This window comes from Pleurodeles waltl, chromosome 11, assembly GCF_031143425.1.
Source record: "Pleurodeles waltl isolate 20211129_DDA chromosome 11, aPleWal1.hap1.20221129, whole genome shotgun sequence".
Classification (NCBI taxonomy): domain Eukaryota; kingdom Metazoa; phylum Chordata; class Amphibia; order Caudata; family Salamandridae; genus Pleurodeles; species Pleurodeles waltl.
In genome coordinates this window covers 920356829-920381802 of record NC_090450.1, presented here as the reverse complement: position 1 = coordinate 920381802, position 24974 = coordinate 920356829, and the positions used below count along the sequence as shown (strand labels likewise).

The window sequence follows — 24974 nt, the reverse complement described above, 5'->3', positions numbered from 1 at the left end:
TGATATTATGTTGGGCCCAGGCATAGTAAGTGAGACTGATAAAATCAGCCCATAGAGGAGAACCGTAACAAGGAGAAACAGAGTCCCACAATGCTTACACATATTGGGGCACACTGTGTGCATAATACATCCAATAAAGCAAGAATGCTTTGCGAATAGAGGGCTCATTCTTTGTCCTATTTTGTGTGTGCTTTACCCAACAGTAATTGCGCTTTGTTACTTTCTCCACAACTGACCTCAGTATGGGAGCATGCACCATTTTACACCCACATTGTGTGATATTTGGCTGTTTATGTTGAAGATCTGAAGGCCTTAAGTTCATTGGTGGTGTTCAGATTCACAGACACTTTAACACACTTTAAATAGGGATAAGGATGTCTGCGTTCCACACAGCAGGCACCAAGTGAAAGTGTTTTCTCTTGAATTAAGTAGTTAGTGGGCATTCCACAAATCGAATAGAATAATTTAAACTGAGTACCCCCAAATTAGTAACAGATACATATTTGAGGGTGTCAGAATTCGAACTGCATTCCATAAATGTTACTTTCACTATAAGTAATTTTAAGAAAAAACACTTTCCGTAAGCTCAAAATGATTTGACTGGAAGCCTGTGGATTTTTTTGGTGCATATGTAGTAGTCATTTCCATCCATATCTGTTTAGATCATAAGTTTAACAGCCTTTTGTCTAAGCTCACAATGCCTAGTGGGTCATGACCCTTTTGGTGGGCACCCTGAATGTGTGTCTCTACAGTTTCCGTCAGCAACCATGAGTAGTATCTCTGCCCAGAGGTAGGCCAGTCCATCTTCAACCTTTGGGGCAGTTCTCTGGTTGATCTATTTGCCACTCACAAGGAAACTCACTGCTTGCAGTACTGTGTGCTACACTTCCCACAGCACGGAGCCTTAGGAGGTGCATTCCGTCTGAGCTGGTACTTTTATTGCCACTGTGCATTTCCTCCCATCTGTCTATGGAAGCTGTGTCTGGATCATACACAGATAATCCTGACTGCGCCAGACTGTTCAGAGGGTGTGGTCCTCACATCTGCTCTGCCTGTTCCTGCACCCTCCTCTTCCATTTCTTTCGCACCAGTTTGAAAACATGCTTCAGCCAAACGTCTAGAGCCTCCCATACATGCCTGAGATTGAGTGGGGCAATCTGAGCTTTCTTGACCTGCCTGGAGAAAGCAATACGTAATTTTGTCAGCGCAACACCCCTCTGCCAACTCTGTTTATTCTGATTAATTATCTTGTTTCATCACTTAAAGCAGCGAGGAGGAAGTTGGTCCTTTCAAGGTACCTGTACCAGATAAGTTGCGCTTTGCAGTATCTCTTGCCCAGTAAGTTTTTTTTTTTCAGGGACCTCTTGAAGATTATTAGTCAATTCTTTCTGCCTTTCTTTGGTTGTCCTGTCACCTTTGCTCTTAAGTCTCCTATTATGAGATTTCTGATATGACTGATCCCGTTGTTTCCCTTTCCCTATTCGTTATACCGCTGTGAGACCTTAACTTGGTGATCACTTTTCCTGATGTATTCACCCTTTTAGACCAAATGCATAGTTGACCTTTGAGGCTGCTCACTCTGCAAACTCTTTCTGATTGCCATTGTCTAGGCTCGGTGTGTCAATGACCTTCATTCATTGTCTACACATCATCCTGTCACTACATTTTTCATGACATGATGTTTCTGCCAGTGAAGGCTTTCTTCCTGAGGGTCAGTTGATCACCTTGCCCATCTCCCTGCTTCCTCGTCCCACGAAGCAGGAAAGGTGGCACTGTCTAGAGCCTCATAGGCTCTCCGTTTTTATATTGTCAGGGCCCTTTGAGTATCGGGTTAAACACCACCTCTTTCTGGGCTCTCTGGCTCCAAGAAGTGAAATGTTTCTCACTGGAACATCCTGTACATCAAACTCTGTTATGCCTTTGTCCAAAGAAGCCTCCTAAATGCTTCATGGTCTGTTCCACCACTAATGCTACCTCTTCAGTGCTTGATGCATTCCAGTTTGGACATTTGCTATGCTTCAGTGTAGGGTTTGCTCTAGGCATTAGTGGCTTGACTCCAAAGTCTGCAGAATTGGTCATTTTGCAATATCTGTATTGTAGGACTTCCTGGTTTGCCCATCTCCTCAGACCCATCACCTTGAAGGTGCCTTTGGCGTATTTGTTCAAGAGATGAGGAATCTGCAGGTAAAAGTACCCCTCAGAAGAACAAGTTAGTTAGTTACTTACTGGTGCTCCTGTGTGGTGCCATGAATGGCTCCAAGATGTCATATCTTGGGTGGATCAAAAAGCTAAGGCACTCCATAGTGGTTCAGGAGAGCTGTTTCAAATTTCCAGATCCAGTCTGATGCTTCCAGAAAATTCAAGAGGTGAGGAATCAATGTATGAGGAATCTGAAAGATTGTTTCCAGAGATAAGTAACATTTTCATTAGGAAAGATGCACCAGTTACTTGCAGACTTTTGTCTCATCTGTTTATTTTATTATGCACTTTGTTAGCTTTTCTTGATTTTGAAGTCCTACAACATTTCCAATAGAAATATTTTTCTCTTACTTCCCCAATTGAAAACATTACACCAGAAAAAGAGTGATAATATTTTTTTCCGAAGTTCTGTAATATTAACTAGTGCAGGTTTCATTGCACATTGTTTAGTTCGGTGCTGAAATGATCCGGGGTACAACTTCTGAAGGTAGTCATTTGTGGGTTGAGTGCTGATCAGTGTTTTAACTTTTATATAAGGCACAGTAATGAAGATTATCCGCTTTGGTCTTTCTGGATCCACATGAGGGAGAGAATCCTGTTTTTGATGAACTAACAGACATTTTTGGGTGCAAATGTAATGAAGTAAGACTACACATTGGGGCGAGAAATGTCTGATGTGTCAACGAAGGTTTCAAGATTTGTCACATTCGTGCTTTTCTATAAATTGGTTTATTGATATCGGCAGACTAAAGATTACATCACAGGACCATGAAAATTGGTTGCATGAAAATAGATTTTGCAGAGTACAAAATGTGGAAAGTTAACTCTTTCTCCACAGGCAAAGTAACATGTAACATCTCTATAGGTGTCCAAACTGAGTGCAAAAATTGGAAGAAAGATGTATTCATTTTGAGTTTCTGGTACACATGCATTTGCCTCAGTCGCGTACTCATGCAGGATATCATCCTTTCAAATGTACAATTGGTGACATCATTCTTTAATGGGAAAATGTGTATTCTGTAATACTGACCTACATAATAGACAGGAGCATCAGCTCTTACTGCTCTACTGTTGGAAAGGTGTTTTGCTTAATAAGAACATACTTTACATCTACATAAAATAACTTTGTTTCTTGCCTTTATGTTGCCTGCTGGCGATACTTATGCTTTGTGTTTAACTTCATTTTTATGCAGATATTCCTTGTATAAATTGACACACTGAAATTATGCACTATTACAAATGCTTTCTTAATTGAAAAAGTAGAGAAGCTGCACATATATTGTCTTGTCAAAGTATGGGGTCTATATCATAGTGTGAATTGTGGATGGAAAGTAGGTTGTGTTTAGCAAAAACTTTCCTGATGAGTGGCCCCTTGGTGAGGCTTGAAGCCCATTATTGCAACTCTTCTGTTTCTGTTTGCATCACAGTTTTTCTAGTAGTCACAAACACAAATGTAAAAACAAAGTTGTTTACTCCCTCCTTAGATTGTGTGCCTTTCCTTCCTTTGTAGTTGTGTTGGCGATGAAGCGTTCAGTGCAGTTGTCATTTGATGTCAGAAGTGAACTTCCAAAAATCAGGAAAATTGGAACCACATGTAGATTAAAGGGTTAATCTTTTTTTTGGGGCCCACTTCATAACCTTGAAACTGTAGTCTAAAAGACAGCAACATATTTAATGAGTTTCTTTGCTAGTTGGGGAAAAACTTGCTGAGGAGCCCAGATGATCAGTGAGACCAAAATATAATGATGATGACTGCTCAGTCACCATGATGTGTGCCCTGCCAGCTCAAGAATATTGGCCTGTCTGGTGGGCAGGCGTACTAGTGGATGTATATCTGTGCATGATGCTCAATGGTGACCTGCCATGGAATTTGTGTGACTGGAGCCAGCAGAGTGTCTGAGTGAGGTTGAGGAGGATTGCTACAACGTGCCTGGCTCCATTGTACTCATTTCCCCAAGGATGGTGCTGCAGCCTGCCAGTTCCCTCTCCTCCCACAGTTCGTCTATAATCAGGATTGATCCACAGCTGTTTATTGTCCACCTGTAATTTGGCCTTACTTACACATACGTTGCCATAAGACCAGCAAGGCTCCACTTAAGGAACAAAAACACTGTAGTGTTAATTGTTATTGCCCATGACTGTCAGTTACATCTTCAGAGGTTTATTAAACCGGTTATCCTCGCTCAGGAGTGGATTGAACAGGGTGGAGGGACATTGGCTTCTTCACAGAATTTCATAAGGGCCCATATATAATTTGGGTTTACATCTGGCTGCCCAGTGTTTTAAAGGACAGTAATATACTTACCTAAGAGACCAGGAATGCATTGTGTCTTTGTCTTGAAGGTGAAAGACCATTTGCCTTCTATTAATTATTAGACTAGTTATAAAAATGATTTTACATCTACTTGTTTTTAATAGATTACTCGATTAATTAGGTTGAGTTTTGAATAGCCATGAGCTTGTGTGTCAATATATACATGTTTTATTAAAAGCTTTAGCACACTTATGCTTAATCCACACTTTTTCATTTGCCTGCTTGACTTCATTTTGTTCCCTTCTTCCCAACTTTTCTTTAGTCTTTAACCTGTGTGTTAGCATCAGCCACAAAAGAGATTGAGCTAATATCAGAAGAGATGAGGGGTTTGAAAGATGAGAAAGTACATTTGACAGAAGAGGGACATGCTTTAAAATTAGAAAAAGATTCAATGTTGTCGAAACTTTCAGAGATGGGATCACAGATTACTTTCTTACGCCAAGAACTGACTCTGCTAAAGTCGCTCAATGAGGAACTCAGTTCTAATAATGAGAACATTTTAAAATCAAAACTCGACTCTGACAATGAAAAAGAACAAGTAAAGATTGAAAAAGAGGCACTGATTGCTGAAAAAGAAAAATTGCTCCTTGAAATCGAAAATGCAAAACAAGAACTGTTAAAGGTTAACTGGGAGAATGAAGATCTACAAACTACACTGACAACTTTGAATGAAAACATAGAAGAACTTCAAAGTAGTAACAGTGCTTTGACTGCTGAATGTGCAAAATACCAAAAAGAGAAACAGGAACTACTGGATTATCAGGCAAAGATTGCAGATGAAAAACTTACCATAGCTAAAGAAAAAGATGAAATTATTCAAATGCTAACCTCTTCTTCTGAAGAATTAGCAAATAACAAAAACAGGCTTGTCAATGAAATAGCTGCTCTTACAGAAGAGAAAAAATCCCTACTTGAAAAGCATTTAGAGCTTGACAGTAAAGCTGCAGCTCTACGATGTGAAAGGGATGACCTGCTACAAAAACATGTTGACCTAGAAAATGAAATGATTTTGAAACAAGCAAATTTACAAGATGAGCTAGAAACATCTCAAAATGAGCTGCAAGCATTACATTTGAAAAATAGCACTTTGCAATCAGAATTTGATGCTATTAGGAAGCAGCTTGAACATTCCTTAAAGGATAATGTAGAGCTTCAAACTTCCAAGGATAGTCTTTCTCAACTTCTTGAAGAAATTAAGGCAAGTAGAACTTTAACAGATCTTGAGCGGGTTCAGCTGGTGGAAGAGAAAGAGATACTTCTCTCATCTGAACTAAAGCTCTTGGCTGAAAAAGAGGATCTTCTCAATGAAAATAAAAATATTACAGAAAGACTCCAACTGTCTTTTGAAGATGCAGCACTTGCTCAGAACATATTAAAGGATGAAATAAACTCTCTCATGGAATTGAAAAAAATTGCAAGTCAGAAGTTATCAGATCTAGAAAAGGAATGTGAAGCTGTCTTCAAAGAGAAAGAACATTTTGAAACAAAATGTGCTGAGCTCATTGCTGATAAAGAATTTCTTCTAAATGAAATAAATGGTCTCAAAGCACTAAACTTGCAGGAAACCTCAACAAAGACAGCCTTGGCTCAGGAGAAGGAGGTACTTTTAAAGAATATTCAAGACCTAACTGGTGAACTAGAAGAGACCACTAAAGAGCATGAAAAATTGCTTGCTTCCAAGCAGAGTCTTAATGTCCTTCTAGGTGATATTCAAACTGCCAAAGCATCTTTAGAGTTAGAACATAGTACTTTGTTAAGAGAAAAGGAAGCGTTGCTTGGTAATTATTTGAAATGCTGTTCCGAAAAGGAACTAATGACCAAAGACCATGTTGACTTACAAGAAAAGTATCAAAAACTAAATGACCATTTACAAACATTGCAGCAAAATTTAGTTAAGCAAACAGAAGGTCTTCAGAGCAAACATAATAGTCTGTTGCTGAGGTACACAGACCTTCAAAATCTGTTTGACCTTGCAGTTAAAGAAAAGGAACAGCTGGCAGCACAAACTACAGAACTGTCAGAGCAAATCAAAGACCTAAAACAGCAAAATCAACAACTACTTTTAGAGAGACAAACTCTCTTTTTGGAAAAACAAAAATGTGAATGTGAGCTGGAGAACATAGTCAAGGAAAGGCAGATAATACTGGGTGAAAACAGTGTGTTAACATCCAGTATTGAGAAAATGAAATGTGAGACTGTTTCATTGACTCAAATGAATTCAGAACTTCAGGATAGTCACAGTTCCCTATCCAAGATCCTGGATGATCTCCGTAGAAGACTTGATGTGACTGAAGAAGAGAGAAATATTTTATGTATAGAAAAAGAAGATTTACTCACTGCTAAGGAGGATTTAGTGCGTGCAAATGAAGAGATCCGGGTTGAAAAGTCAGTGCTTTCAGAAAATAATACTAAGCTCTTAGTGGAAGTAAATCTTGTTACTAGAAGCCGAAATGAAATATCAGCAGAACTGTTTGAGTTGCAGAAAGTGCACCAGGAATTACTGAAAGAAAAGGAAGAACTTACACTGAACTTGAAAGAAATTGAGGCTCTTCAAACCTCTACATTAACCAAAAGGATTGAGGTATTGAACGTTTTAAATGAACCAAGTTTAGTTACTAACACTGAACACTAACTTCCAAATTATGTTGGTACCTGCACTTTAATTTGCACAATTAGTCCTTTGTGGTGCTTTTAACTTTCTCAGCTACCAAGTTATGCACTGGAATGAATTTGACACTAACACATTTTCTGTTCTCTTTTAATGTTGGCTGTGTTTTTTAATTATTAGTATATCGAGACCGTGTCTGCGAAATATTTGGAAGCAAGCACTCTGCAAAGCATTTTGGATTGAAGTATAGCCTTAAACTAGTAATTTATTGTAAATGTTAGCTGGTATTCACTACTGAATTTGTATATCTCTGCTACCTGAATTCTCCTTATCATGAGAAGAACTCTGCAAACGTGTACTCATAAAAGAACAAGTTTGCCTGTTACTGGCTGAACTTACTCATTCCTCCCACAAGCTTAGAACCATTTATGTCAAACTCCACGAAAACCTGACTTTCTCTTTTTTGACAAGTAGAACCAAAAGCCTCCAATATTCTCTGTGTGATTTCTGGTGTGCCAAACCAGATATCTGTGCAGAAGCCCAGTCACAAAACAAGCTTGTTTTTTCCTTTGGGCTATTCTGAAATAAGGTTCTTCTTACAGTCTCAATACACTCTTCTATTTACTGTTAGGTTTTCCATTTTAAGTTTTACTACAAGCAAACATACTTCTGAGAATATTTGTTGTTTTTTATCTCCTCCTTTACATGCTATCAAATATTTCCATTCTTAAATCATTTATAAAACGTAGTAAAGCTTGTTTTTGCAGTGATAGTTCTTGTTCACATTGTTGTAAGATTCCACCACTGCCGTTTTATTTTAGAATTAAGTGGTATTTGTGATTTGTTCTTCCGATTTTTGGTTTAGTCTTTCATTAGATACCTGTTGCTGAGTAATGTTTCCAATTGATAGGAAGGCCAAGATTGGCCGGTACATTCACTGGAAATTTCCATCCTTGCAACGGTGACAGGAACAGTGAAAATACTGTTTTACTAGAATCATCCCTTTGCTGTCAGTGAGCACCTTCTCTGCCTGTTAGCATCAGTCCATAGTAACCTGGCAGCTGGTATACGACAAGGCGTACCGTACAGAGACAAAAAGAGATTTCACTCCAGATGTATTCTGTTGCAGAAAACCAAATACTACTGTCCTGCAGTAGACAATCATGTAAGTTAACTTCTTTATTGACGAAGGAATCTGAAAAAGTCCATACAATCCATTTTTGCAGAGACCTAGATTTAAATGGAGAAGTTTATACGTGTGTGCACGTCTTTCCTTTTCCAGCATGCCTCCTATATTTTAGAAAGACCACCCACCCTAAATAGTTTGGGTTGAGCTCTACATGTACTTTTGCAAATAGTTGTACCTCTGTTTTTAGCTAAGCTATTGCTGGTTGACACTCCTCACTTAACTTTACCTGGATGTGAATTTCTAAAGACCCTGCCATTAAAGCGAAAACTATTTTAGACCTTGTCAGGATGCTTCACGTAAGACTGTCATACTTGTCTGTGCTTCAGTCAGAAATCTTTTTATTGTTGCAACATTCAGCTTGACCTGATCTTTCTGGGGAGTTGTGACTTTCCGACTCCGGTCATGTCCATATTTATTTGAGCTCATTGCAGATCCAGCCTTCTAGTTAAGATTTTTATGATCCAATCCGCACTTTGGACTAGATTTGAAGGGGTCTCTTTAGCTTGGCTTTTCTCGTTTAGCCTTTATAGTGGCAGTGTTCCTGCTTTTGTTTGGCATTGTGCATCTTATTACAGAGAGCCTCTGTGCCCCTTTCTGCTTTTTTGCCATCTGAGGTAAGAGGACACATATTGTCTCAGATACAAAACGTTTTGACGCAAGGAACTTCGGTTTCAGAAAAAAAATGAAAGCGCTCAATATTATGCTCAGTAGTGCGGAAAGTTGGATGCCTGCTTGGGTACCGGAATGTGAGATTGGTTCTAAGCTCACTTTAGGCTTGACTTGTCACCTAATTGTGATATGTGACGTTTAAACAAAGATAAGTGATCTGTCTGTCTGTGGGCCACGTGAACCTTCCCTTGGTCGTGCGTGCCAGCTTTCATTTTGACTGAGACGTCTGAAGTAACAACTTCCACTGATCCGTTCGCACTTTAATAGTGAGCACCTCAATCTAGTCATTTTCGTTTTCTTCTGTAACGCCAGGCAGTTACTCTTTATTCCTTGCTGAGCAGTGGCAACATTCCCTGTGTTACTTGTAGAACAATTGTTTTGTTTGGCATTAGTCTGTTTCTCTGAGTAGCTGTATTTATGTATTGTGCACCCTTACTTTGTTCTTAAGACGTCAAATTCATATACCCCCTCTGCTGTTGCCTAATATGATGGGGAAGTTCACCACGGTCTCTATTTTAACTATTGCTGGTCGATGGCATGGTTAAAAAAAATTGCTAGCTGCCGAAGATGCTTTTCCTTTCACATGACCTCACAATTTGACTACAGTGTGGGTGTTTTCTTAGGTGTTTCTTTATCCCGGCCCTCCATTTCTAGGGCGCACAGATTTCTGCTGAGACTTGTCTCTGTCGGTTTAAAAGACAATAATGTCTGGGATTCACTAACTCCAGTCATTTGCTTGATTCAGGCCTTGTCCGCCTTTCGGTTTCTGGAAAATGTCCTGTCTTCACATGCAAATAGCTGTAATCCGTAGGCATCTGAGACCCACCACGTATCTTTGACCTTCTCCCTGCGATCATTAGTGTCTTCGTTCATTCATCAGCAGGTGGGATATACTGTGCTCCTATTACTAGGGCAGAGCATCGACAACACAGGGTACATGCAAACGTGGGGCCTGGGGACGCATAGCTTGTATCATCTGAGTATATGTTCAGACATGAAAGGAGAATTTAGGCCATGTTTCACTGTCTTTGTTGTTAACGTGGCGATACATTACAATTTTGTGCGTACAGAATTATTTTTTATTAATTTCTCAATTTGATCTTAATACACAGAGCACCCTGGTTGTGCACATTGTAATGGCCGTGTGGCAGCACAGACTTTGCATTGAAAGTTTGCTTCCATTTTATTCCCTCTTAATTCGGTCTACACCACTTTTTCGTTGTATTTTAATTTTATAAAATTATTTTTTGCACCTAATCAGAATCAATGTTCAAATTGTCTTTGTCCTCGGGGCAAGTCTGTTGTAACCCGTTCACTTTCTTTTTGAAATATGGTTGATTGTTTTTCTAAAATGTTTGCTTTTTACAGGTGGTTCTTGCACTTTTGATTATTTTGTGCGCTGTCAACTTGGGCAAAAGTTTTCAAGCTAATTACCAAGTGACAGCATTGGAAGGGCATGGTTAATACACCTTATTTCTAAAGCCTTTGCAATTAAGGTCCAGTTTAAATAGACGTCTAGCATGTTTTCTTGTTTTTTTCTTCAATAATCGGTTGTGTCGTATATTCATTCTGTAGTTGTCACATGCAAAGCAGGACTGCGGTATTTCCTAGTGTAAATATCTGCATGCACCGAGCTGCTTTACATTATAAGAAAGATTAATCCTAAATTGGCCTGTTGTACTGTTCATAGGCTTCTCTTGCCAGCAGAATCCCACCTTACATTTGTCAGCTTGAAAATAATGCATATGAGAAACTTAAGTGCACATGTCCTCAAATATTGTTATTTTTGTAAGAACCCTAGCATTTCGAAGTTTGTGTTGTGTGCTTTATAGGTTTGAACCGACATGTGCATATCAAATGCCCCATTGATCAGTTTCGTTCTACATCGTAGGGAATTTCATTCTTTTTGATCACAGATGTCCAATGGCTTTAAAGTATTATGAAAGTGTGAACTCTAGACTGTCTTCAGCATAGTACAGCATCAGACAATTATTGTTGAGATGGTGACATCAGGGTCTTGGGTATTAGGAAACTAAGACACGTCCTTGTTTATTAATGGCCTATTTGAAAAAAGGGCCCAGTGTTCCCCCAGAATTTACTAGGGCAGTCACTACTGGAAGGGGTGCCTTTTGTCAAATCCGCTAGAACTAGCACATCTGAATTTGGGAACAAGTACAACACTTGTTGCTCATGTGATGAACGAACGTATTTTAAAACCTTGTTTTGAATTTAGGCTGTTAAGACGGCAGAAGATGCTATGCAGCTGGCGGAACTGGTGTCCAGGGAGAAAGAGGACCTTCTGAAAGAAAAATCTGAAGCCTTGGCCTCTCTGGAGGTCTCAAGAAAGTTAACCCAGAAACTGCAGAGTGAAGTAAGTGCTATTAATTTGTTTTCGTTTTTATGAGTAAACCTTGAGCATTTCTTTTATCACAGGATGCAGTGAACATTTTTGATGGAGGTGCTGCTGGGAGTTGAGTAGACTGTGATTGGAGGCTGCCTTTTCTATTCTACGTCCAGTGGATGCTTTAGCCCAGTTTATTACTTGCCGCGCCATAAAAGTTTGTTATAGTGAGTCCTGACTATTTAAAACAAAATGATTAAACAAAGACCCAATTTATGTTTAATGGAGGTTTATAACGCCCTATTGCCTTATTAACAAATTCCTGTATTTCCACGCATATAGTAACACTGATGCCATTAACCGTTAATCACACTTTCTCCTTAAAAATAATGCAAATGCAGCAAGTAAATAGTGTGAAACACGTGAAAGCATTTTGTTACATTGTTTGTCCACATAGTGGCAGTGTTGCACTATCTGAATCGGACGGTTGTTATTTTTTTTTTTGCAACAGATTTTATTGGATTTTAGAACAGTTACTCAATAAGAGCATTGGCATACAAGCGACAGTCAGTTGCTCAGTGGATGCAACAGCAACAACACCACCACCACTCCACCCCCAACCACGAGTGGATTGTGATTAAGTTGCACAGATATTGTACAAATAGCAGTCAGTAGTGCCCACGTGTCCCCTCTAAGCTGTCTTCTAGTAGCTGCAAAAGCCCCTCATCACTCCAGAATTCCCAAGCAGGAAAAGGGCACCCGTTCGTCCATCACCATAGCGTTTAAGGTGCTATTGTGCGGGTGATCCATGTGAAACTTTTCGCAAGCCCATCGGAGGCTCTGGCTCAGGCTTTTTTAAACTTAACCACAAGTGCCTTCCAGGCCCGAGCCCCATCAAGAGTGCCCACCCCATTTCTCGCCTCTCGTAGCAGCACCCTCCACACACAGGCTGCCCATTTTTCCAGTTCCCTATGACAGGCAGGAATGCGGGTCCCAACGAAGATTTTCCATTTCTGGTAATTTCTCACTTCGCTAAGATATACATCAGATCTTGGAATTTACTTATAATTTTGTTTTTGGAAGTGTGTGGGAACCAGCTGAGGAGACAGTGACCAAGGAAACAAGGGATGTCTTTCTCGATTATTCCCTCTGTCATTGTCATCACCTCCTCCCAGAAGGCCTGTGGTGATGGGCAGGAACGGAGCATGTGCAATAGGTCGCGTCCACCTCCCTGCATCTCGGGCACATGAACGTATCTAAAAGTACGTTACGGGGTAAGATGTGCCCATTGAAGGACATAGTAGTTAATCACTTTGAGTTGAGCAGTCCTGGATATCTTAGGTTTCCTGTCCAGGATGGCTTCCCGAACACCTTCTGGTATGGGGATGTTCAGATCATCTTCCCATCACGCCCTTAATCTCTCCAGTGGGCAATGCAGGTCCTCATAAATCACTCTATAGAGGTTCATAACTGCCTTGACAGTACCCACTGAGACAGCTCCTAAGCTTCGGCGGCTCAGAAGCACCATTGTTCCAGTGTTTACAAAACGTTGTGGTGACAACTCTATGCAGTAAGAAGTGGTCCTGTGGAAGGTAAAATTCAATTCGGAAGTCTTCACATGGGAGCAACTCGGACATTCTAAAAAGATCTCCCATCAGGGTTGCTCAAGTTGCAGCCCATTCCTCAACTCCTCCCCAATGTCCCCCATGTAGGAGTTCCCTAAGCATAGTAATGGATGCGTAGGGAATTTCCACATTCAGTTTGTGAAAGCATCTGGCCCAACATTTAAAGATCACCTGCAATTCCTGGGTATCCTCAGCTGAGGATAGTCTCAACCTCAGTAGCACTCTGGTCAAGTCAGAGAGCCCCGCACAAAAGGTCCCAAACCCCTGTTCCGGGTCTGTCTATCTGCCAGCCACCTCACCAACCACTGGAGTTGAGCTTCTATTTAGTATGTTTCAAAGTCTGGGACTGCCAGCCTCTTAGCCATTGTCGGTCGTGGTAAAACCAAAAGTGCCACTCTCCATTGGCCCATTCCCAATATAAATGTAACAAGCAAAGAGTCCATGTCTTGGAACATTGTCCAAGGGACCTAGACAGGGAGCACCCCAAAGAAATACGGCCCACCGTCTCTGGTAGGGATATGCATCCCACCACCGGGAATGACCTCCAAAAGTCAACGCTTAGCCGGAGCGACCGAATAGCCAGTCCCGCCTTACTGTCCAGGAGGTCAGCACCATCGGTAGATCTTGAATCCCAAATAAGATAAGCATTGAGTTTCCCACTGCAGCTGTTCCAACCCCTCAGGAAGATCTTGGGCTGGTATTACTCTGAAGAGTCTGGATTTCTGCCAGTTTACTTTTAAACCCGATAAGGAGCCGAACCGCTTTAGCTCTGGCTCCTTCTAGGTTCCCCGAAGCTTCTTTAAGAAAGATCAGGAGATCATCTGCATATAAAACGATGTGGTGAAATTGGCCTCCGATCTGCAGGCCCTAATAGGCCACCCCTGCTCTTGCATAGCTGGCCAGGGGCTCCCTGGCTAGAGCAAAGAGTAAAGGTGAGCGGGGGCACCCCTGTTGTGTCCCGCGTCCCACCGCAGATTTCTCAGAGATAGTCCTACCTGTTCGGACTCTGTATATAACAATTTAGTCCATTCCAAGAACCCCCTCCACAGCCGCATATACTGCATCACGTCATATAAATATCCCCATTCCATGCTATCAAAACCTTTTTTATGTGTACCGCGAATACTGCTGCTGTTTTCACGATCACAGATGTTATCCTCCTGGATGGCTAAGAGGCACCTGGTGTTAAACGCAGTATTGCAGCCTGGGATAAATCCAGCTTGATCAGGGTGTGTTAATGTGGTCATAAACGGGGGGGTCTAGTCGCTAATATTCTACTCAGGATTTTGTAGTCGATATTTAGCATCAACAGTGGCTGGTAAGTTGTGTTGTCAGTCACAGGTTTTCCCGGTTTTGGAATTGGGACTATCAGCCCCTCTTTGGTAGTGTCAGGTAGGCTCCCAGATTCTCTCGTTGTTCCATAAAGTGCCACAAGCTTTGGGGTCAAGTCCCGGCGTTTTACCGCGAGCCAGCCCTTTAATAACAGCTTTTTTTTTCCTGTGGGGTAATGTCGCAACCCTGTCTATCGGCATCCTCAACAGTGAGGTGTGGAATTGGCGTTGACTCTAATTATACAGTTCAACGTATGATCGTTAGAGGTTTACCCAAAAACGGTGTATCCCAAGGATGTCGGGCTGCCGTGGGGGAGAACGGTTATTTACAAGGTACACAGCCCAGTCCTAAGGCGTTTTTAAGTTATCTTAAAAGTACATCTGCTGTTGAAATTAAACCCGCACCCCAGTGATGTTTAACAGGCAGCGTTTAAATAAAGTTGCAGCACCCTCTCTACGCAGGATTGCGTTTACCCCTGCAAGGTACTCTCCAGAGAAGCCTGGGTGCATCTTTGTAGAGTAGACGTCATTGCAAAGGGACTGTGACTATACGATGGCCAGAAGATACTTCGAGGTTGCAGCTAGCCTCTTAGTACTCCAGTGCTGAGTCGGGCACAGCATGTTTGAAAACTACTGCTCCAGACGGTTGAAACCTCGCAATTAAAAGCAATTTCCGTGCATCACAGCGCTGCAGCTGGGCTGGCGGCAGGATGATCTTGATGAATGCACATCTCCTCTTCCTCAGATTTCTGCAATGGGTTTGTTAAAGCTCAGGCATAATGAATGAAATGGTTTATATAGCACACAAAGCAAATTACAGTCAGTTTTTACCATTAATCGTTTTGGGTAATGCACTTTCGTCGTCCCCCTTCCCCATCCCTCAACCCTCCTTCTCACGATTAGTTATCCAATTAATGTTCTTTCCGCTAATATCTCAAAGCGTGCTGTTTTTGCTGAGAATGACATTGGATGTTCTTTAGCGTAATGTTCAGTTAAACTGAAAGCACCAAGAAGCCGGTCACCTTAAAGCACTGTGAAGGAAATATAATGAGCATGTGTGCTGCAGAACGAGGGCCTGGTAGCATCTGGGGGCTGCCACTTGTCTAGCATGCACAGGGTGAGGATATGGATAGGGAAAAGCTCCGGGAGAACTTGTGTTAACTAAGCGAGCTCATTCCTGTCTCGTTCTCCACAGATGTATGTGCACGCGCAGCAAGGCGACGGTCGAGGTGAAGTGCAATCCCAGATTTTCCGTTTCCGGTTCACTCCTTTGATGTCGTCCGTTCCCAGCATGGCTCGTGTTTTTATTTTTTTATTTTTATTAAGAAGTATGGTACAAACTGAGGCTCTAGACCTGCCAGGAAGGGAGAACCCTGAGCTAGGATAATCTGTTGGCATCCCATGTGTCGCCTAAATACAGAGATAGAGACGTTCGTACTGACCGCAATGAGGGGAGCAAATGGTTTAGTTCTTAGCATCCAGCAGCACCGGATGCGCTCTCCCCTCTGCTGTGCCTCGCAGGCCCCACTGCTGTCTGAAGCTGGCGGGTGATTCGCTAGATTGTTTTAGGATTAAGCTCTAGTGGCCTGTAATAGTTTTAGAGTGGTTTAGGATTATCTGTTGCATAATGTAGCGTAGGCAGTCCCCCTGAGCCTTCGGCTGGGCTGCAGGCTCCGGGCTCACTGGAAGTGCTTCTTTATGGTACGAAGGGCATGTGGTTGATGCAGCGGGAGGCACTATTAAACGAATGGACTGCGCAGTGCATGGGACAAAACCAAAGGCTGAGGTAAATAGAGCTTTAGATCACTTTTGGATGTGTTTTATAGTTGAATGTAAAATTCAGAATGAAGTAGAGATTGAGTCCGGGTTTATTTTGAATTTGGATGTTGTCATTATTTCTAAAGTTAACATCAGACATTCGTATGACTGTTGAATAAATGTATGTCCTTCTGCTGCTTGCCTCCACTAACTGCAGCTTTGACACGTGGGTATCTTTTAAGTATTATGGTGTTATCCACAGCACAAGCATATATTGCCTATCGGCCATTTCAGGGCATTTTGTTGTTTCCGTGAATCCGAGCGGTACATTGTATGGTGTTGTATGATAGGCTACTACAGTTAGAATATTCAGTTCTGCGTGGCAGGTTAAACTTCAGTAGTGGCGGTGGGGGGCATTTAAGGGTAGGTGGTGGTCATCGTTGATGAAAATGGCAGATTCTCTTCTTCGGTCAGTCATCTATCACTGCTTTGTGTGGTCTTAAATCTCTGCCATATGCTTCTTTACAAAGGTATTTTCTCTGTCTAGACGTTGCAAGGCCTTTGACTAAATTCCTACAAATGCAGGATGCACCCAGCAATTCCACATTTGGTCTACAAAGGAAATGGAGAACTCGAGGCTGCAACCTGTGCCATCACCAGACTCTGCGATTTTGCATACTGATAATCAAAATTGTAGCGGTCCAGGCCACTGAAAGATATTAACCAAACCTGTGGTATCTGGCTAAGGATCGCAATCTTCTTTGTAAGGAGACTCCTCCCAATTTAGAGCCAGGTGTTCCTAAAGCATTGTTATTTTTAACCTTGCCAAAGTATAAGATCAGGATACCATTAGGCCAAGAAGTCTTTTAAACCATTGCACCAACACTGCAGCATAAGTGGACAAGTACTGAATGGCTTGCTCAGTAGCCAAAACTCTCTGCTCTCAGAAAAGCTTGGCCTTGCTATCCCGTTACACAGTAAATGACCAATGCTCTTTTTGACTGTTTTCTTTGCCTTTCCTGAATATTTCAGGACATTCAGTTGAACCCTGGATTTAGTTCTGCCAGATACATTTTAGCTTGTGACCTGCACTTTCCTGAATTGCCAATTCTGCATTGAAACATGTGCTGGCCATTTAAAACGTGTCCTATGTCCTTTGCAAAATGGTGCAGTTCTAGTGAATCTCACTGAAATATTTTCGGTAGAGGTGTCAGGAGTTAGACTAAGGTGGTGTTTGTCGCCAGAGAGGCATCAATTGTTAAACTTTGTCAGATTACTGAAATAGATTGTGTGATTCGTCTGAATTGGTGGATGGTGTTTTCTGAAGGTCGTTGGCTCATGTGAAAGTGGTATATCCAAATTAGGGGTTTTAATTTCCAAATTTACCATTAAAATGTGATAGGGTGATAGGGTGATGTAGGTGAATATATATACTTCCCTGTATCTGGCCCCTTTGACATTCCAAAGGGTCAAGTGCATGTTTCTTTTTGACATTGTCACCCCACAGGTTGAAATCTTCCATAATACAGACTGTATGGCCTATCGTTTGGAATGTCACGGTCAAACCATGTATTTCTTCAATGAAGGTGGTTTCTTAACCTAGCCTTCGTGGAACTTTGGGCTTTGGCATAATAGTTGTTTTAATGGAGCGCTGTGAAGCACTATATTAATTTGAGATACTTGATGCACTGCTAATCGTAGACCTTGTCCTATGAGCTTTGCTCCTAGCACACCACCATTTTCAACCCTTGCTGTTCTCCAAGTTAATTTTGTGGTATAAAGAGAGCAGCTAATCTGTTATGGACTTACATTTGTCTGTGAACAAAATCTCTGTGAGGTCTAATAGGTGGAACCTATTTGATTTATTGATGACAATTACCTAAAGTAAGTGTTTGGTTACTAAACTTATTAGACTAACCTTAATTGTCATCGTGGTGGTTCTGTTCCATTTCCATTGCTGGTTGGTGTTGTGCAGTGCCAACTTTTAAAACGCTGTCAGACATCTTGATGTTTTGGACGTAGCCTGAGGGTGATGATAATGTAGATTAGCTAAATTGTCCCTTGGTAGATACGTTAGACCTTTGTGCAGACAGTGCTGAATTGCTCCGGATTGCCAATAGGTTTGGGTTCACAGAAAGGCAGTAATGGGTATTGCAGCATCGGTGCAGGCAGTGGTAAATAATTAATTCCCAGTTGTCAGTAGGTTTTGTTGCATCCCTGTGGGATTTACAGAAAGTTGGTTTCCTAACTATTTGAAGCAGGCGAGTGTTTCTAGGTATTGCAGTGAGTTGTCTAAGTCTGTTTTGGGAGGGTTCTTTGAGCGCCAAGTGAGTAAGTGATGGTTTGTAGAGACAGTACTGGAGCCACCTATTTCCATGGTGGGGTCGCCTAGCACTTGAAAGAGGTGTCTCTGTCCTCATTCCGTGTGGAGTCTGGTATAAGGAGGATCGCCGCAAAGACCTGCAGTTGAGCAGTTGCTTCCCATTCCAATAGCTTTTCAAAGTTTGAAGGGAACAAGATAGAATGGCACGTGGAGGAATCAGCAGGACCCAGTGAAATTGTTCATAGTTTTAATTGCTGCTACTGTTTTAGCTTTCAGGGAATTGCTCCTGATGTGCGGCAGTGGTTGATTCTAATATAATCTGTTTACATCTCCTGGGCCTATCCTTACTTTAGCTGGACTGGGACAAGGTAGCAAACCCGATGACGTGGGCTATTAACAGTTTTTTTTTTTGTTGTTTTTTTTAAGGAAAAAGTCTAAAACTGAAAAAGTAATGATCACACACTAAATTAGTGTTTTCCTCTGTAGATAGCTGAGTGGCAGATTGATTGCATGTATATATGCATTGTATGTAGATATGCTAAAACTCTGGCTCTATCCGCCCTTCTGGGCCTATGTTGGATCTCCCCCCCACCCCCCAACCAATACTAAATATGTAACATGTGGGACGTGTTCAGTTTTTTCTTTATGCCTTAATCTTGGTTATGTCAGTGTTGAACGCGTTTACCGTGTGCACATCTTGGCCCTTCTTCAGGGATTGGGATGATATGGTTAGCTAGATGGCTCTTTGAATCCTAATTGTTTGTGGGTAGGTGATGTACATGTGTTGTATTTTCTACATAGAATTAGATGTTTGTTTTGTTGAGCTCCTGTGATGAAGTATGTGGCCTGCTAGCAAGGTTTCTCGGTGTTTGACTAGAAGTCATTCTTTTTAGAATTATCTTCTCATTGTTTTATATTGCATTGTTGAGATCAGTGTTTCCAAACTTTGTGGTCCCACTTTGGATAGATAGCATCCTGACTGACGGTAATGCATTTTATTTTGTGACATTCAATCTCCCTTTCCTTTTTCTGGTGCGGAAGGGGGCTCCCAGGCCTACGCCAACTTTCTCATTATTCATTGTTTCCCTGGTTCTAATGTTCACCAAGCGATTTGGTCTTTCATTGTCTGCTCGGATGTTGCTTAGATTGCTTGTTTGTCTAGCACCCTCTAATTGGTATGCATTGTGACTGTGGTGAAATTTCAAACACACAGAAGATGATGGGATGAATGCTTCCAATTTGTCTAAGCACTGGCAATTGTTTTGGATAATATTCCAACCCATTGTTCTATTGCCCACTATGCCACTTTGGTGTGGACCCAGCCATATGCAAACCAGTCTTTAAGTTTTGAACAAGAGGTTTATTGAACACGATTGCAACAAGTTTCACATAACTACCGTAAATATTGCAAGCATAAAATTAAAAATAGGGTACTTTGTAAATAGACTCATTACAGTAGTGTTAAAAAGGTTGCATGTAAATCATTTATAGCATAATAAGAGGAGCGAAAGAGTGGAAAAGGGAAGGAAGGATATGAGAAGTGTCAATAATACCTGTTGAAAAGATAAGAGACAAGTGAAACATAGGTGTATAAAATGTATAATTATAACGTCAATATTAACATATCAGTTGGTGTCAAAAGGAAAGGTATTGCTGTATGATATCTGGAATGGATTCAGGGGTAGAAAGGGTACTATAGTATGTTTTGAATTCGTCTAAAATTTCTGCATCTTTAAAAACAGGATGGGAATTTGCTGTTAGAGTAGATTCAATCCTAGTTGGCACCTTTTTAATTAAAAAGTAAGTAGCAAGTCATTTACTGGCTTTGTTTTGAGCTCTATAGTAGTTAGCACTTCTATTAACCCTTTTGCTGCAAGGCCTTTTTCCCCCTCAGTTGCCAAGCCTTTTTTGGCTATTTGGGATAGTTCACACCTAGGCCCTCATAACTATTTGTCCACATAAGCTACCCACCCCAAATTTGCGTCCTTTTTTAACAACACCCTAGGGATTCTAGAGATACCCAGAGTTTGTGGTTTCCCTGCAGGAGACCAAGAAATTATCCAAAATACAGCTAACATTTCGTTTTTTCCCCACAAAGATGGGAAATAAGTGCTGCAGAAGAAAGCATGCATTTTTTCCCTGACAATGGCATCAACAAAGGGGTTTGAGTTGCTAAAATTAACATTTTCCCAACTTTCAGGAACAGACAGACTTGAATTTGAAAACCACATTTTTCAACACAATTTTGGCATTTTACGGGGGCAGACCCCATTTTTACTATTTTTTGTGCTTTCAGCCTCCTTCCAGTTAGTGACAGAAATGGGTGCGAAACCAATGCTGGATCCCGGACAGCTAAACATTTCTGGAAAGTAGACGACATTCTGAATTCAACAAGGGGTCATTTGTGTAGATCCTTCAAAGATTTCCTAAAGAAAGTAACAGCTAAAATAAAAAACAAATTGAAATTGAGGTGAAAAAAAGAGACATTATGTCCACGTTTTCTTCTATAATTTTTTCCAGCCATGGCAGATTTTTGAAAGCAATATACCGTTACGTCTGCTGGACTCCTCTGGTTGTAGGGATATATAGGGCTTGTAGGTTTATCAAGAACCCAGGTACCCAGAGCCAATAAATGAGCTGCACCTTTGCAATGGGTTTTCATTGTATACCAGGTATAGAGTAATTCATTTGGTGAAATATAAAGAGTGAAAAATAGGTATCAAGGAAACCTTTGTATTTCTAAAATGGGCACAAGATATGGTGTTGAGAAGCAGTGGCTATTTGCACATCTCTGAATTCCGGGGTTCCCATACTAGCATGTGAATTACAAGGCGTTTCTCAAATAGACTTCTTTTTTACACACTGTCTTACATTTGGAAGGAAAAAAATGTAGAGAAGGACAAGAGGCAATAACACTTGTTCTTCTATTCTGTGGTACCCCAAGTCCCCTGATAAAAATGGTACCTCACTTGTGTGGGTAGACCTAGTGCCCGCGACACGAAATGCCCCAAAACACAACATGGACACATCAGATTTTTCTTATGAAAACTGAGCTGTTTTTTGCAAAGTGCCTAGCTGTGGATTTTGGCTCTAGCTCATCTCGCACCTAGGGAAACCTAGCAAATCTGAACATTTCTGAAAACTAGACACCTAGGGGAACCCAGGATGGAGTAGCTTGTGGTACTCTCATCAGGTTCTGTTACTCATAATCCTTGGCCAACCTCAAAATTTGGCAAAAAAAAAAACAACACTTTTTCCTCATATTTCGTTGCTGCAAAGTTCTGGAATCTGAGGGTATCCACAAACGCTCTTCTTCGCAGCATTCCCCCACATCTACCGATAAAAATGGTACCACACTTGTGTGGGTAGGCCTAGCGCCAGGTATCAGAAAATGCCCCAAAGCACTACGTGGATACATCAAAATTATCAGTTACAAAACTATCTGTTTTTACGGGGGCACCTGCATTTTTGGTCCTGGGCTCAGCAGCCATCTAGGGAAACCTTCCAAACCCAGACATTTCTGAAAACTAGACAACCGAGGGAGTCCAGGGGGGTGTGACGTGCATGGATCCCCCAGTGTTTTCTTTGCCAAAATCCTCACCAATCTTCAAATTTAGCTTAAAAAAAAAAAAATCAAATTTCTGTGTGGGATCACCGCACCGGCACAAATTTCCTACCACCCAATGTTCCCCTGTAGTCTCCCGATAAATACCTCACTTGTGTAGGTGGGCCAAGTGCCTGTGACAGGGAAGAATCAAAAACATGTCGAAATTGAGGGGGCATTAAAGCGAATCCAAAAGGGCAGTTTTGAAAAAAAAATAAAAAAAACATTTTTAGGCTGACAAATGGGGCAGAATCTTTATGGGTATAGATGTGACTATGTTGAGTGGTAGGAATTTTGTGGACTCCTGCTGATTCCAGAAGGTTCCATCACAGAAATGTGGGAGAAATGTGTGATTTCAAGCAAAGTTGGAAGTTTTCAGGGCATTGTGGGTAAGAAAATGATGCAGTGTGCATGTGAAGCACACCACCTAGGACTCACCCAGATGTTTAGTTTTCAGATGTGTCTAGGTCTCGTAGATTTTTCTAGATGGCAGCATCCCAAAGTGCAGCCCTCAACATTCCAAGTGTGACAATTTTAAGAGTTAGCCAAGCTCTCATGGCCCAAATGTAAAATCAAAACCAAAAATATTCAAATGTCCTCTTGCTTGCCCTTGGTGTAAGATCTTTCAGTGTGCGGGGGGAGCTGAAAGACTTACCCCTTTCAGTTGGGGTGGGGGCATGGGTTTGTCTCCCCAAGTGGGAAGGGTATGCCCAGACGTGGGTCCCGTGCTCACTATGCTACCATATTCAAGCTAGCCTGGCTGAAGAGGGGTGATACCTCGAAATCGGTCCCAGGATGCATGTTTCTGGTCCAGGGAGGACCTGGCCTTGCAGTTCGGACTGGACTGTTCCCTTGGGGAACAGGGTCAAGACTGATTTGCATATGGCTGGGTCCAAACTGGAATGGCATGGTGAGCAAAAAAAACTGATGGATTAAACCCAGATCTGTGACTGGGGGTGAATTTTTGATTTGGTCTACATTCCGTCCATCAACTGTTCTTTTTGCATTTGTCGCCCCTACCGGTTGGTAGCCACCACCCCACTATTTTTTATTTTATTAAAAATTCTCTGGCATCTAGTAGGCTTTCTGCCCCCCATGGGGAGTGGATCAGGAGTAATTGCCCCATCTGCCCACTGGTGCCCTACGGAGTTGCCCCATCTGTCCGCTGGTGGGCAGAACAACTTTGTCCCTGTTTATTTGGGGTCTTCCCTGGTGTTTAGTGGGCTTTCTGCCTCCCTTGGGGGCAGATGCACCTTACAAAAGTAGGCCAGACATGGCCAACAGTAATGTGCTCCATGGGGAGGGACCCTTCCGCAAGGGGCTGCCCTCCCAAACAAAAAACACACACATACCAATCCCTGGTGCATAAGTGGTTTCTGCGCCCCTTGGGGGCAGATGAGCCTAATAGAAGTAGGCCAATCTGGCCCCAAGGGGGGCAGAAATGGCCTAAAATAATTTGCCCCCATGGGGAATGGTGCTTGCCCATGGGGCCACTCCCCTTATGTAAAATAGTAAAGAAAAAAAAATCCCTGGTGTCTAGTGGTTTCTGCCCGCCTTGGAGCAGATTGGCCTAATAAAAGTAGGCCCATCTGCCCCTAAGGGGGGAAGAAATGGCTTAAAATGAAATTGCCACCCTGGGGAGCGACTCTTGCATAAGGGCCTCTCCCCTTGAGTGAAGGTGACGCAAAAAATCCCTGGTTTCTAGTGGTTTCTGCCTCCCTTGGGGGCAGATTGCCCTAATAAAAATAGGCCGATCTGCCCCAAAGGTGGGCAGAAATGACCTAAAATAAAAGTGGCCCTTCCCAAGGGTCGCTCCCCATCTGTACAAAATAAATAAAATAAAATAAAAATCCCTGGGGCCTAGTGGTTTCTGCCCTCCTTGGGGGCAGATCAACTTAATTAAAATAGCATATATCGTCTAAAAAAATGCCCCCCCTTGGGGAGTGACCCTTGCCTAAGTGGTCGCTTCCCTCATATGTACATTTAAAAAAAAAAAAAAAAAACTCCCTGTTGTCTAGTGGCTATTCCTGTAGCACGATCGCTTTTCCTTTCCCTTAATGCCTCTCCGATCGTGCTGCAGGAATGTTGAGAAAGACATCAAAGGAAAGGAAAAGCCTTTCCTTTCCCTTGATGCCTCTCTGATTTCCATCTCCTCCCGCTCTCCCCTTCACACCCCCAATCCCCACTACCACCAACCCCTGGTTTCTCTTCTGAGCTTCCAGCGCAATGGGACGACCTCTGAGGAGGTTAGCACGCGAATGCGCGCTGATGTCACCAGACCTGACCGGGGGTGGAGGGGAGGGATTGCTTTCCCTTGCATCCCTGCCCAGTGGAGGGGGTGGGAGGCCCACGGGTAGCGCCAGCACTCCCCCGTGGGCCAATACCAGGATGTAATGGTTACGTCCTCGGCACAGGAACGCTGTGCCGCAGGACGTAACCATTACGTCCCTGGCACAGAAGGGGTTAAGATGATAGGAAGCAGCATTTTCTATTTACATTTTTTCCATAATATTGTTTTTAATTTTTTCCTCAATTGGATTTTTGTGGTGAGTTGTAAAAATTAGTGGTAGTGTACAGGGTTTCCAAATATTTAATGCGTTTTAAGATATCAAGTGCTTTCTTGGAGTTTAATGTTTTTTCTTGGTAACCAAGGTGACAATAAGAGCTCTAGCTGATGCTTTAAATACATTCCATGCAACCTGAAAAGGGAAACTGGAGGACGAGTTAAGGGAAAAGAACTCCGTAGTGAAAGACACAAATGAGGAGGTGAAAACTGGGCCTAATAACGAGGAACACCATCTTCTATTACCAGTAGTGATCAGGCGTAACCCCAAACCTAATTTTACCAGGGTGTGGTCTGAAATCAGTATAGAGCTAGTGTCTGCGCGTAGAATGTGTTGTACTAATGGATTGGAGACAAATAGATAATCAATTCGAGATTGGGATAGATGTGTGTGTGAGAAAAATGTGTATTCTCGTAGTAGTGGATTACATAATCTCCAACAACAGATCG

At 41.9% G+C, this 24974-nt stretch overlaps 1 protein-coding gene across 14 annotated transcripts in view; it reads left to right on the top strand.

The window, feature by feature from the left end:
- Nucleotides 1-24974, top strand: part of CLIP1 (CAP-Gly domain containing linker protein 1) — a 543241-nt gene that overhangs the window by 322065 nt on the left and 196202 nt on the right. For 9 of the 14 annotated variants that reach the window (XM_069214943.1, XM_069214941.1, XM_069214940.1 and 6 more), the window contains 2 exons: nucleotides 4776-7094; nucleotides 11213-11350. In XM_069214943.1, coding sequence (XP_069071044.1) covers nucleotides 4776-7094; nucleotides 11213-11350 — 2457 coding nt within the window. The remainder of the gene's footprint in view (nucleotides 1-4775; nucleotides 7095-11212; nucleotides 11351-24974) is intronic. The other 5 variants (XM_069214950.1, XM_069214948.1, XM_069214951.1 and 2 more) reach the window with 1 other exon arrangement.